Source organism: Rhamphochromis longiceps, linkage group LG13 (assembly GCF_057381845.1).
Source record: "Rhamphochromis longiceps isolate RC_006_pf linkage group LG13, R_longiceps_female_GT1.1, whole genome shotgun sequence".
Classification (NCBI taxonomy): domain Eukaryota; kingdom Metazoa; phylum Chordata; class Actinopteri; order Cichliformes; family Cichlidae; genus Rhamphochromis; species Rhamphochromis longiceps.
Window position 1 is genome coordinate 16669058 of NC_140569.1, and position 13473 is coordinate 16682530.

At 42.8% G+C, this 13473-nt stretch overlaps 1 protein-coding gene across 1 annotated transcript in view; it reads right to left on the bottom strand.

Moving 5' to 3' along the window:
- Nucleotides 1–272: 272 nt before the first annotated feature.
- The window catches only part of spock2 (SPARC (osteonectin), cwcv and kazal like domains proteoglycan 2), a 39494-nt gene continuing 26293 nt past the window's right edge, over nucleotides 273–13473 (bottom strand). The window contains exons 3-10 of the mRNA XM_085427486.1: nucleotides 6574–6688; nucleotides 6095–6200; nucleotides 4397–4505; nucleotides 4130–4264; nucleotides 3193–3411; nucleotides 2685–2747; nucleotides 1859–1990; nucleotides 273–1279 (exon numbers count right to left, since the gene is read on the bottom strand). Coding sequence (XP_085283612.1) covers nucleotides 1140–1279; nucleotides 1859–1990; nucleotides 2685–2747; nucleotides 3193–3411; nucleotides 4130–4264; nucleotides 4397–4505; nucleotides 6095–6200; nucleotides 6574–6688 — 1019 coding nt within the window. The 3' untranslated portion in view covers nucleotides 273–1139. The remainder of the gene's footprint in view (nucleotides 1280–1858; nucleotides 1991–2684; nucleotides 2748–3192; nucleotides 3412–4129; nucleotides 4265–4396; nucleotides 4506–6094; nucleotides 6201–6573; nucleotides 6689–13473) is intronic.

A 13473-nucleotide genomic window follows, 5' to 3' on the forward strand; every position in this document is an offset into this window, starting at 1 on the left:
AGTTCAATCTCCTGGTAACCCACATTAACACTCCTATTGAGTTCAGGTCAATCCTAATGCATGTTATGTCATTTTGCACTTCTGGATGGATGCAAACTGCATTTCGTTGCCCTGTACCTGTGCATGTGCAATGACAATAAAGTTGAATTGTATTCTATTCTATTCTATTTTCAGCAAATAGAGAGCTAGGCTCCCCTTGTGCAGCCGGGGAACAAGATGCTTTGGCTCCAGTTTAGACATGAAAAGAAAAGAGAACACACTCAGTTGCACGGTGGCCACTGGAGCCACATAGATACGTTTATTTTATTCCATTTTTTTATTAAACACAATAACCAATCCACACTATGATACGATGTACACTTGTCAACTAAGCAGCATGTTCTGCTAGTCTTTCAAGGCATTGATTACGGGACTAATAGGTGACATTCTGCCTTCTGATACACACAATATATACAAGCTAAAGAGTGACGCATGAGAAACCTTTTCTTAAGTCATGAATGAGACAGAGCACTACTGTCACATAAGAGCTGAAGCATAAGAGATGAAAATGGCAAAGTCAAAAGGTGCTTTTCAATATTCTAATGTGGCTTTCTCTCTTTTCTTTTCTTTTTCTTTTTGCCAGATTTCTGCCTTAAAGCAAATCTGATTATCTAAATGTTGTTAATCAGCAAACATAATCGATGAAAGATGCCAATTTGGACGACTGAAGTGCACCCGATCTCGCTTTGTTTATTTTATTCTTTTTAATGCAAAGCACCTGCAGCTTCTTAAAGTCTCCATTATGCATCAGCTAAAAACTGCTCAAAGATAGTTTAAAGGACAGACAACAGAAGAGAACAAAGATTCACAAGTATGAAGGACAAAATTCATGACACCAGACCCATAATTTCTTAACTGTGATCCCCCCACCCCTCCCTTGCTCTTTATCACCCTGTAACAAGAATTACTTCCATAGCATCTGTATCTTCACCCTCCCAACCTGTGCCACTTTCCCCCCCTTTGCTTTTTTTATAATCCAGTGTTGTTCTGAGTGTGAGCGCTTGATCCCGTCCATCTCTTTGCAGGATTTGTGTGTATAAGTGTGTGTGTGTGTAAGTTTGGGACCACAGAGATGCTCCTTTAGAAATTGGTTGGCCCGTTTACCAGATATATCCCCCGTCATCCACCTCTCCCACCTCCTCTTCTTCAGCCTCCTCTGCAGTCTCCTCGGCTTCTTTCTCCTCCTCGTCTTCCCATCCAACCCCACTTCCAAAATCACCTGAATATGCCATTTCGTAATCTGCGGGAAGACGGAGAGAAATCACACGGGCATGGGAGGGGGGGGATGCAGAGAAATCGAATTATCCGCTGTGGCCATCTTGCACATTGCAATATATTCTGTTCAGCATGCCTTCCTCTCAGTTTTGATGGAGTCCTTTCTGTGCCAGTGAGAAATGCTAAAATCAATTTAAAAACACTGACTGCAATGGCAAAAAAAAAATAGGGGGGGGGGGGGGGGGGGTGTTTGACTTTGTCTGGATTTTAATAGCTATTTCTAAACCTTGCCAAGGGACCTATTCTTATCAGGCACAGGTTCAGTCCAACCAGTCCTCATTTATCTTGAAAGACTTTTCTCACAGTGACAAGCGGCGCTTTAGAATGCAAATGACTCCGGACACATGAATGTGGCACTTGGTCCCTACTGTGAGTTATGCTGCAGTGGGCCTCGGCCCTTTAACATAAAGAAAGCCTTGTGCAGAATGCATGCAGCGGGGACACGTGCAGAATTGCGCCGATCTGCACTGAACTCTCACTGCATTCAGCTTTCAAGTTCAAAAAATCTGTTTTTTATCGGTATGCAAAACCTTTCGACACTCACCGCAATCTGGCTTGCCACGAATCCTCGATCCGGCCACTTCTCCTCCGTTTTGGTTGACACACCAACACTCCCCCCTGTCACACTGCTGCTTCCTGTAGAAGCCGTCTTCGTCACAGCTAGGAATGAATCGACCTGCCATTTACACGCACACACATAAATAAATAAGAGCAGAGTAAGGTAAAGAGGCCTCGCCTTCAATCTCGCACAATTTCTCAGTGTGGCTCATCACACATGAGCCCAAGTGACAATATAATGCATGCAGCATATGTGGAGGCTAATTCTATATTCCATGAAAACAATATGTTCATGGAGGAATACCCAGAGGAAGTCAGCATGCTGCAGCCTACTGAGGTGATGTGGGGGTGGCTGGCTATCATGATGTTATAAGGGAGGACGTATAAAAAGCAGCCTGTGATCACACCTAAGTGTAGCTGTGTTTGTCAGTGAGGCAAAAATTAGCCTGGTTGTAAACTTCAGAGATGGGCGGATCTGTTGTGTTGCTTAATTGTTTTTTGATACATTTGTAAATGTAATGAAAAATAATAATTAGGGACGGCTGAACTGTCTATCCAGTTTTTCGGGGGAACATCAGCGCGTCAGGCTGGCAGACTGCCCCCTGCTCACCGCTCTGTGTCCTTGGAGAGTCTTGACTCAGAGCCCAGTCAGCAAGACAAAATCAAAATCTGCAGTGCACACATGCACACTCACACATAATCCCACACTGCTCCTCTTTACTTCTTAACATGCACGCGTAAGACAAACACAAAGATGCCCGTATCATGTTATAATCCACAGAAGGGATCAGGGACTAACCCCCTGCACCTACCAAACTTCCTCTTCCCGCCGTCTAATACTTGGATCCTCTCGAGTTCAGCAAGGCAGGGGGGTTCTTAAAAGAAGTGGAAATAAAGGCACAATTAGTCACAGAAGAGAGAAAATAACAAAAATCTTAGAGAGCTGCAACTATAATCCATGTATTTTAGGACCCTTTCTTCCCAAATAAATAACTGCACAATCCTGGGACCTAGTTTCTGCTCAGCTGCTTGGCTGACACGCTCAATCTCCGAGAGCGGTGGGAGAATCAGGCTGTCAACAAGCAGCAGAAATGTTTTTAGTGCCTTGCGGTGACCGTTTCGGCCCATAGGGGGACTGAAGGATGAGGAGGAAGACAAACACTGATGGGCCAGCGCACAACACAGACGCAGCCACACCTCGAGGGCAGCCGAGCGCCTTGAAGTTTGATTGCATGTGCCAGAAGGGAAAATGTCAGCATACAGACAAGTGAGTGCGAACCCACAAGCCTGCAAACCTCACATAATCCCCCGAACACTCACTCTCTCTCCAGAAGCAGAGGCACCATTCAGCAGTGGAGACCTTGCCGTCCCTGTAGGAATCGCAGGAGTTGAAGAAGGGCCGAATGCAGACCTCATACTTGTCTAGGTTGATGGCAGCCAGCTCGGCCTGATCCAGGTACAGGTCGCTATTGGTGTCCAGCTTGGAGAACATCCAGCCTATGGAGTCCTTACAGCTGGCCACCAGGCTCCTGTCCAGCACTGCCAACACACAGAGGCAGACAAACAAACATAGACTTTTTTCAGGGGGACAGCTGCACAAACGGAAAAAATCACGCCAGCATGCTCAGAAACATCTCCTGTTTCCAATGGAAAAAAAAACTGCATTTATCATCCTCCTAATGCCTTCCAGTGCTGCCAGTTTCAACGTTAAAAAAAAGAAAAAGTTTTGCATATGAAAATGGCATTATAACGTATTGTTCTCCCGGCTTTACAACGCCGGTTGATGCTTGGAACTTCCTGACTGTACCCTGAGGCATAAACATCCTCCCGTATGTGATGCAGCGTTATGTTACACTATCCATCCAAGATAGTTTCAGGCAAATGGTTGCAAGTGGCACCAACAGGACAATTTGATTTTCCTGCTGTACTTCTTTTTACTATTTTAATTATAGTGATTGGCTGATACGATTACTGATTACAAATCCTTGAACCAGAAAATAGCTCGTGGAAGGCATCCAGTTTATTTCTTTATGAGGCATCAATTATTTTTTGTGAATCTAGAGATCCAGAGATGTACAGTGTTAAACAGCCAAGAGCTACAGTGTCGACTGTCAGCAGCAGAAACAAACTTTGTCTTAAATGAGACATGAAAAATAGATTTAATGGCTTTCTTAGATATTTTATAGTACGCTACCCTGCATCTAAAGCATTGAAATGCCCTCTTCATGCAATGAGTTTATTAAGTAGTAGCGCTAACCTGATGTGGTGCTGACTGCAGTGGCTTTGGCCCCAGGCTTGCTGTTGTTGTTCTGGTTGGCATTACTCTGCAGTAGCTGGAACCAGTCCCTCAGACGCTCCCCGAGATCAGCCAGATCCTGCCCGGTGCAGCCCTCTGTGTAAGTACAGGAGAGAAAAATATTTGTTGCACCTATTTATGCAGTTATGATGGCTGTTATGCTTGAGTAGATGTGTGAGAATAAAACAAAACAAAACACGAGTTGTATGTCATGTATGTTGCTCTCACCATGTTTACTCTCCTTGGTTGTAGGAGCAGTAGTTGGACAAGGACACAGACCAGAACACTTCAGGGTAAGATCCTTCCCCGTAAGACACGCCTGCTGCTCCAGCTTGCACTGCAACACACATACAGTCATTAAACACACACGCACACACACCGATGACATCGACAAGGGGACACAAAGGTGAAGTGAAATGAGTTATTGCCGCAACGCAGATCAAATATTCATGAGGTGACCGACTGTAAGCCTTAATTCAAAATCAGAGTCCTGCTCTTGAATGCGCTTCCCAACCTTTACTTGCACACAAGGTCAGAAATAGTGATTCAAAAGACAAAGCATTAATCAATAAACACATGGGATTCTGTCACCGCAAGCCACCAATTGGTTCCTCTGAGGCCATACATCACGGCTCTTTGTCTCAGCTTTGTGTCCCTTGAGATTCTCCTCACACTGCTTAGCTCTGAATGTGCAAATGTCATGGTCCTGGGTCATTTTGACCCAGTGTTCTTGGTTTTTCTGTGGTTTTGTATTTTGTTTCTTATGTCCATTGGATTGTTTGGTTTGGTATTTGGATTCCCCCTGTGTCCGTGTTTTTATTGTGGTGTTTGCTCTGGTACCGTGTTCCCATCCTATGTGTTCTGTGTTCTCCTCATCCCCTCGTATTCATCCTTCTTCTCTGCCTCTCTCTCTCCGTGCTCATCTCTGTGTACTGTGTTGTGTTTAAGGTCCACATCTTGGTGTCAGTATCGTCAGTTTCGTGTCCTCCCTGCTCGGCCATGAGTAATTGTCTTCAGCTGTGTTCCCCGTGTGTTCCCACTTCCCTCGTTACCTTCTGTGTATTTATGTCAGAGTGTCCCTTTGTTCTGTGCTGCGTCGTCCCTCTAGGTTGTGTGCATTTTCCGTGTCTTCCCAGCGCCTCAGCTTTTAGTTGCTCCCAGTATAGTTTTATATGACTTCTTATGTTCCTGTTAATAAAGACCGGCCTTTGAGTTCATCCCCGTGTGTCTAGAGCCGTGCATTTGGGTCCTCTCTTGCCTTCACACAGCCGCCGCATGACAGCAAAGGTGTGTGTCGGTTCTTACCAAACGACGCAGAGCACGTACAGCATGTACCACGGATTTCAAGATGTGTGTAAAAGTATGTGTACATCCGTATGACCTAAATTTGCAAGAGTTGTCAAGGCTATTTAGCAACGTAGCATATAGTAGCAGCATTTATGTGTTGAATCAGCATGTAATAATGTTCACCGAGGGGAACGAGCCACATTAGGGGAGCTCAAGTGCACATCACAGTCACAGCACTACTAATATACGTAAAACCACATGGAAAAATTAAAGTGGTGCTCAGTGCAGTCAACTTTGTACTGTTGCTTTGCTATATGTATAAAATTCAACCATAAATCTCACTTTGTAACCATTTAACCACTCATTAATCATATTCGATATGTACAATATGGTTAGGTTTTGTCAGTTTTGGAGTATTCCACATCATCGGTGTGATTTTTTCCCCTCCCAAAAAAACCGAATAAAAGCCAGACACAGCAAATATGATGCAAATGAAAACTATTTTTAATTATTATTTAATGTTTTTAATTTGTCAGGCAGTTTAGTAAACAGTCCATTTTCAAAAAATGTTAAATTTCTGGCAATTATTTAATTGTTTAGACATTAACAGGTTAATTAAAGTGGGGGGTGGAGGTGTACCTTTGAGGCATAGTTGTGTCCATCAGATCCACACACAGGCCCAGTGGAGGAGATGGGACAGGGGTGACAGTTTCCATCAGGAGACCTGAGAGCGGGCTGCTTCAGCCTGCAGGACAAGGGGACAACACAACCATGTCAGCCTGGATAAGTCCAGCTTAGACAGCAACTGCTGCGTTAATTCAGAGTACACACACAGCAGCACCAAAACACAAGCGCGAAGCTAACAGGCCTCCTCTGTGTTGTCCAAATGCATTAGCTTATCATTAAACAGCAGGCAGTCGTACTTACACTGGTGCACAAACAAGCTTTAATACTACGAGTGTGGCCGACAGGGATAAACACTCCAGTTTGCAGCAGACTATGGAGTGCGTGCTTGGTTGAGTTGAACTCATGTTAGTGTGCGTAAAGAAGATTTTTTTTTGACTATTTTTCTGTTTTGGGAATTAGTCAATTCTTGCCCATGGGCTACACACACTCACCTGTGTTCAAGTTTCTTGCGGTTGACGCACACAGCTCTCTGGTAGCCCTGGGCGATACACACCTTGTGTCGGCTGCACTTAACCTTTTGACAAGGGTCCTTGGTGGTGTCTACATCTGGGGAGAAAAAAGAAAATGAGACATGTACTTTAGCTTTCACACTGCTTCACTTTTCCTCCCTCCGTTCGCCCTTTTCTGTCTTTTTTCTGCTCCCTACTTGCTCAGCATAACCCAAGAGTCAGTCTAAATGACTCGAGCTGTGCTGGTGTTGCACTATTTTAAATATGCACTCTGAGGCACTTTTATTTATTGGGAGGAAAAATCTTATTCTTGAACATAAAATTACAAGAGCTTCTTTAGTTGGCTTTTGATCCAATTTAGCTCCTCAGCTGATATATATATATATATATATTTTTTAAAAAAGCGTTGAATAACTTGCAGACTTCATCTACTTACATATTTACATTCTCTACTACACTTAAATAATTCCTGCAATCTGGGCTAAAGCCAGGATGTCTAACTCAGGTTGCCACATCCATCAAACTCTCTGCTAGCAGCACCTCACACATGCTCATATGTCATATCTGTCTCTTCCTAGCAGGCCTCCTGGAGCCTGACCTGGATGTCACCCTCTATTCTCTTTAACTACTTCAGCCTATATTCACCTGCACTATCCATGAGCACAGCTACACAGGAATAGAGTTTATTTTCACACTGCTATCACAGACTTCATATGTAGGACTGAGGTTCGCCTTGAATCCTTACTGTATCCTGTTTTATGGCAGTTAGCAGGCAGGCTTAGGATCTCCTCTCTTGTCCTTTCTGGTTGCAGAATACATTAATTCTGCCTACATCACAGGATTATTGAAGCGAACTGACAGAGATCTGATTTGAGTAGCAAATCCAAAACAATACAACCCCCCCCCCCCCAATCCTGCTACGGCTGAGCTGGTTGTATAACTGATTGACTGACTGCTCTGCTGCTGGGGAGAAGGCTTGGAGGCATTAATGCCCAGATGCAGACTCCTCATCCATTTAAACTGTCAGCAGTGCAGCCTTATTCTCTGGTTGCTCCTTATCCCAGTTGGCATTGATTGTGTACACTATCTCAGTACACAATATCACAGACGTCTCCCAGCTTTTCTTACTCGACTCTGTCCTCTTTTGCTGCCACCCGCCTTTCTTTTCCTCGCAGGTTTGATGTTTCACCACCCGCCCTGTCCAATTCACACCAGCGCATCAGCAGAATCACGGTGCATCAGCCAATTCCACCCTTTGGGGACCCTCTCTCTGACATGAAGGAGAAGGCGATTAAGTGTAGTAGGTAAAGGGCCACGCACGCAAAAGGCTATATGTTTTGCAATCCATTGAACCAAAGAAAGCAAAGGAAAGAGAGAAGGAAAACCATAAATACAAATAAGATGATCCTGATTTTTCTAATAGCAAAAACATTTGTAAATAAATCTCGTCTGTAGCGAGTGGCTACAATGCTGGCACGGCGTTGTGTTGTGAGTACAGAAGCATAAGGTGGCTGCCTGAGCCTCATGTTAACTTAACAGGCTTCCACGGATTAAAGCAGTGCCTGCGATGATGACGTTTCCATAGCAACAGGCTCTCCGTGGTCTGGGAATCATTTCTGGGTTGACTGTGATTTGCAGCTCAATCTGGTGTTTCTAAGAACTCTCTTCCTCTCCGTGTCTCAAACCCCCTGTTGTGCAATCATGTTTATCAAGCCACCTTTCTTCCATCTTTTCACATTCCTTTGTCTTCTCCTCACATCAGACATCCTTGCTGTGCGCCCTCACTCTTGGCCTACCTGTTTTGCTTATTATTTTCCACCTCGCATTCCACTATTTTTCCATCTATTCCCCAGTGCACCTACTTTAATTCTTTTTACTTTTAAAAAGCCTCTCCTATGGTTTTAAACTAATGCCTGTAGCAGTAAACCTCTCCTAATTAGGCTCCCCGTGCTTCAGTCTAATCCAATCGAGATTTGCATGAGGTTTATCCCTGCAGATTGGGGATAACGGAAGCAGTGCTCAGGCCACATCCTCATCATCAGCTCTTTTATCTAGTATTTACACACCCAGTCTCTAATGTCATTGGTGCTATGTTGTTTTCTAGGTAGGAGTGTTCTCAGGTGTGCCTGCACTTTGTGCAAAAATAGTCCTGCCTGGATCAAGATGAGTAAATTACTGCTGCTAAATATGATGCTATAACTGCAGGCAACTTGGCAACATTACATTACATATATTTTTATTTTTTATAAAATAAACAGTTAAGATCTACTGTGTTAATTCCAGCTTTTGTGCTAAGATAAGCTACTGGCTTTAATTATACATTTAATAGATGATCATATTTCTGTTCCATTTAAAAATGCTGATTAGTGGCAGCTTTATACCATCTAAAACCCTTTACACATTCACCAGACCTATATGGAAGAAGTAGCAGTGAAATGACAGAGATTTAACACAATTTATTAAATTAAATTATTACATTTCCTCAGAAAATGTTAAATAGAAGAGCCTCGGGAGCAAAAACATAATTTGTTTCACGTGCAAGGCAAACAGGACAAAAGGGTCTCTCTTTTGCCTCTACCTTGTTTTAAACAGGTTGGATCTCACAACATCTATCAATAGTCCTCATAGAGAGTGGACTCAGCACATTCACCCATTTTCATGCGGTCTGCCTTTGACATAACACCAGGAAGTGTCCATTTACAATTTATTGTCCTGTCTACCTGGGAATGATATATGCAAATCCAGGGTGTAATGTGTAAAAACCATTACATACTCACAAACTGTATAAGGAAGAAAGAGCAGTGAAAGGACTACAATTCAGATTACAGTGGAGATTTACTGAATGTCCTTAGAAAATGTTAAACAGAAGAGACTCAGGAGCAAAAACATAATTTGTTACAAGTACGAGACAAGGTTGACCCCCCTCCAGAGTTGGAATAACAGGCTGTTTCCTTTGCAGCCTTATATAGTTTGAAATTACTGGATAGAAGGAACCCCAGGCGGGCCTAAAAAGGATGCTCAGGAAGAGGTGATGGTGAGAAGGACAAAGGGAAATTCCCCAGGGAACTTAATTGGGTGTTTTTCTGTTTTCTGAGGTTTAGAGTTGGAGTAGTGTGCATACAGTACATGATGTGTGCACTGTGTGCAAAGAGCTGGGCAGAGTCCCTGGTAGGGGGAGCGCCAGAAGCGCTGGTTGTTGTAAAGTAAAAACAAGGTAATAGCAGTGGAGATATTTTGCAAAGGGCAAGATTTTCCCAACAAAAACAAAACGGTCTATCCATTGTCTTTATCTTGTTTTAAACACATTATCCCTTACATTTATTAATACCTTCTAGAGCAGCGATGTCATATATATGGTGGGCCACATACAGCTCACTTTGATCATAAGTGGGCCGGAAAGACTTGTTTACTTTGGTGCTGCATGAACGGCCATGGATGAGGTTTTATTAGCAGGAAAAGCTACAAAACGTATTATAATTGAAAAACCCTAAATATGTGCCCTTCTTATGCTTTTTTGATGCTTGATGCATTGCTTGTGTCGTGCGCCGATTTTGACAAACGAGACGAGACAAGGAAGTTTTACCTTTACCTTCCTCGTCTCGTTAATTACTTCCAGCTGTGTCCCCCACCTGTGTGTAATCTCCCTGTGTTTCTCTGAGTGTATTTCAGTCGTGTCTCCTGTCATTGGCTGTATCCCAATTCAGGGTCTGCAGCCTTAAAGGCCGCCTTTCAAGGCCGATTACGTCACCGCGACGCGACAAAGGCTGTCCCAATTCGAAGGCTGCTCGAAATGCGGCCTCAAATGCGTCCTTAATTTCCCTGAATTTGGCGGTGGGTGTGGATAATTTTGCCGAAAAAAACGGCAGATGAGGGGTGCCCGAAGAGTAAACTTTAAGTAAGTACTGAATATTATGTCACTTATTTATGTGCAAATGTTTAATAACGAAGAACATTAAAACATTACTGTTGGCCACATGTCGGCAACGTTATGTGACATTAGTGACGTTTGTACTAACTTGGTTTTACAGCCTTTACTTTAAAATATACGCCGTTCAATAGCTGAGCTTAATCTTACAGAGAATGATCAAAGCTCATGTAGAAACAAACAAATGAACAAAAGATTTTCTCCTACATTTCTGTCAAACAAAGCTGTATGACACGTTTCCAGCTGTTAGAATCATGGTTGCTAGGCAACCTGGGCAGCGCAATGGAGGCTAGACCGTCCCATTTCACAAGCCTCGCACTTCTGGCCTTAGCGGTCTTTAAGTACGCGGCCCTTGAGGATCGTTGAGGCTGCGTACTTTAAGGCTGCAGACCCTGAATTGGGATACAGCCATTGTAGTCGCTGGTCCATCTGTGTATTCACCGTGCTTCATCTGTGTGTTCTTCCTGCTTTCACCGTCATTTACCTCTGTCCATCCTCCCTCATGTTCAGGTCCTGGTTTGTGTTCAGTAGTTTAGTTGTTCCCAGTTTAGATAGAGAAACGGGACAGAAGGCTATTTGCTCTGTGTTCAATAAACCACCTTCTCACCTTCACGACTGCCTGCGATAGGATCCTCCTTTATCATCTCCAGTGTTGTTCAAGTTACTTGAAAAAAGTAATCAGTAACTAATTACTGTAATTAGGTGATAAAGCGATAGATCTTTCAGCCCAATTCTACTTTTTCTGCATAATCCATCATACAAAATGTAATCAAATGGAAAAGTCTCTTTTTTTTAAACTTGTTTTTTCAGTTTTAATCTTTTAACTTTATGCATCAAGCAAAAATTTAATTATATGCACCATTCTCTGACTTGAAGAAATTAGTTAAACATTAGTTAAACCTATTTTCTGCACATTCCAGCATATTAAATAAAATATTTTTTGTGTTTACACTCAGTCTTTCAAATAGATGCAAGTAAAACACAGCAGAAAATAAATAAAATCAAAGACTAGTGGTCCTGTTGCTCTATTTTCACCTGTAAAGCAGGAGTGCAGTAGGCGGAGGTTTGCCCTGGTGCAGGTGTGCCGCAGCGGTCAGTGGAAGAATCCGCGAGTTTCTCTGTGAATTTCCCATTACGTGGTAGCGCACTCGGTGCTTGTTTAGGGTCTTTTTTTCGCTATAAAAAGAAGTTTTCTTCCCACGCACAACAGACACTAATGTTTTTGTCACTTTTTATGGAATCAAACTCAAAGTAAGGTCAGTACTTCCACGCTTTAAACGCTGCACGCTCATACTCTCTCCCGCACTGATATATTATCCATTGTTGATCTGCACACAGCTGTTGTCACGAACGTCGCACTCGCTTACGTCACTGTCATGAGACGTTCATGCAAAAAAAAAAAATCACGGTTTTAGTAACGCAGCGTTCCTACGGGAAAGTAACAGTAATCTAATTACCGTTTTTGCAATAGTAATCCCTTACTTTACTCGTTACTTGAAAAAAGTAATCAAGTAACGCGTTACTGCCCATCTCTGATCATCTCCACACGACTCACTCACCTCACTCGCCGTGACAAGTTGTGACTTCTTCTCCTCCTATAGCCGTACTTTAGCAGCGATGTTATCTGAATGGCGGCACCGATCCTTCAGGACAATACTGCATTGGCTTCCTAATCGGCCATTATAGCGGGTATATCTCGGCCTTTATTTTTCAAAGCCATCCAGTGGAGACTTTGCTGGGCCGATTTAAGCCCCCGTGCCTTATATTTGAATCCCTGCTCTAGAGGAACAGTCCTTGTAAAGTGTGGGTTCAGCAAAATTCACCATGCTCTTTGCCTTTAATATATCCAGAAAATGTCCATTTACCATTTATTGGCCTCTCTATCTTAGATCAGCATATGTAAATCCAGTGTACACTTAAAGGTATACATAAAAACATCAGTGCTATACACATGCACTTAATTGTTAGGGTGTGTGTGCTTGATTACTCTTGCAACCTTACATTACAACAGTTTGCCTACCACAATTTAATGTCTTTAAGTATGCCAATTTAGTCATTTGTGGGGTTGCACAAATCAACTGTAGATTTCCTGGACCTGTTTTTACAGCAACAAAGAGAGATCACTGCAGTGCAGCTTTAGACAATGGAAACAGCAAAACATAAGGAAATTAATGACAAATACTCATTCATTTTGCAACACATGTACTGCAGATCCTACTCACAAATATATACACTTCACTGAGGCCAACATTAGTCAAACAAATGTATAGATTAGTTTTGCTAGAGCAGCTGCAAGACCCACAGCACATGACAGAGCGGGCAGAGCAGATGCAGCGGTTGCGTCAGGTTGCAAAGTGGCTTGTAGGGCCAACAGCAAAGTGGAGAAAATGTATCAACTGAGCCATCTGATGATATTAAGATTGGGATTAACTATTTGTTTCGGTTCTGAGTCTTTCACCCAGCCTTTTGTGTTTTGGACTTCAGAGTTCTGTTGATTCCTGGTTATAGTCAGCTTGTTTCTTAGTTTGTTATTGTGCTTTTAGCTTTGTGTTTTTGTTCCACTTACTGTTGAGTTCTTCCAGTTTTCCCTGCCTCTCTTGTGTTCCCCATGTATAGTCTCCATCAGTTCTTCCTATTGTATTTTGGAAGTCTCCTACCAATCCTTCACTGATGGAAAACTGAAAATGCTACGTCCAGAGGAACAGAATTTATGGGATCTCCTGCCTTGTGTACGCTGCATTTTGTAGTACTTTCTCTTGTTTCTCAGATAAATTTCTATTGTGTTCCCTGCTATTCCACATCTCATTAATTATCTTGTGTGTTTATATAGCCCTTATCTCCCCATAGATCTTTGTTGTCTCACCCTGTTTCATGTTCATGCTACTATTCATCCCAGTCTGTAGTGTTCCTGTAGAGTGTCCCCATGTTCCTGTGTTTACTGATGGATTTTGGTTTGC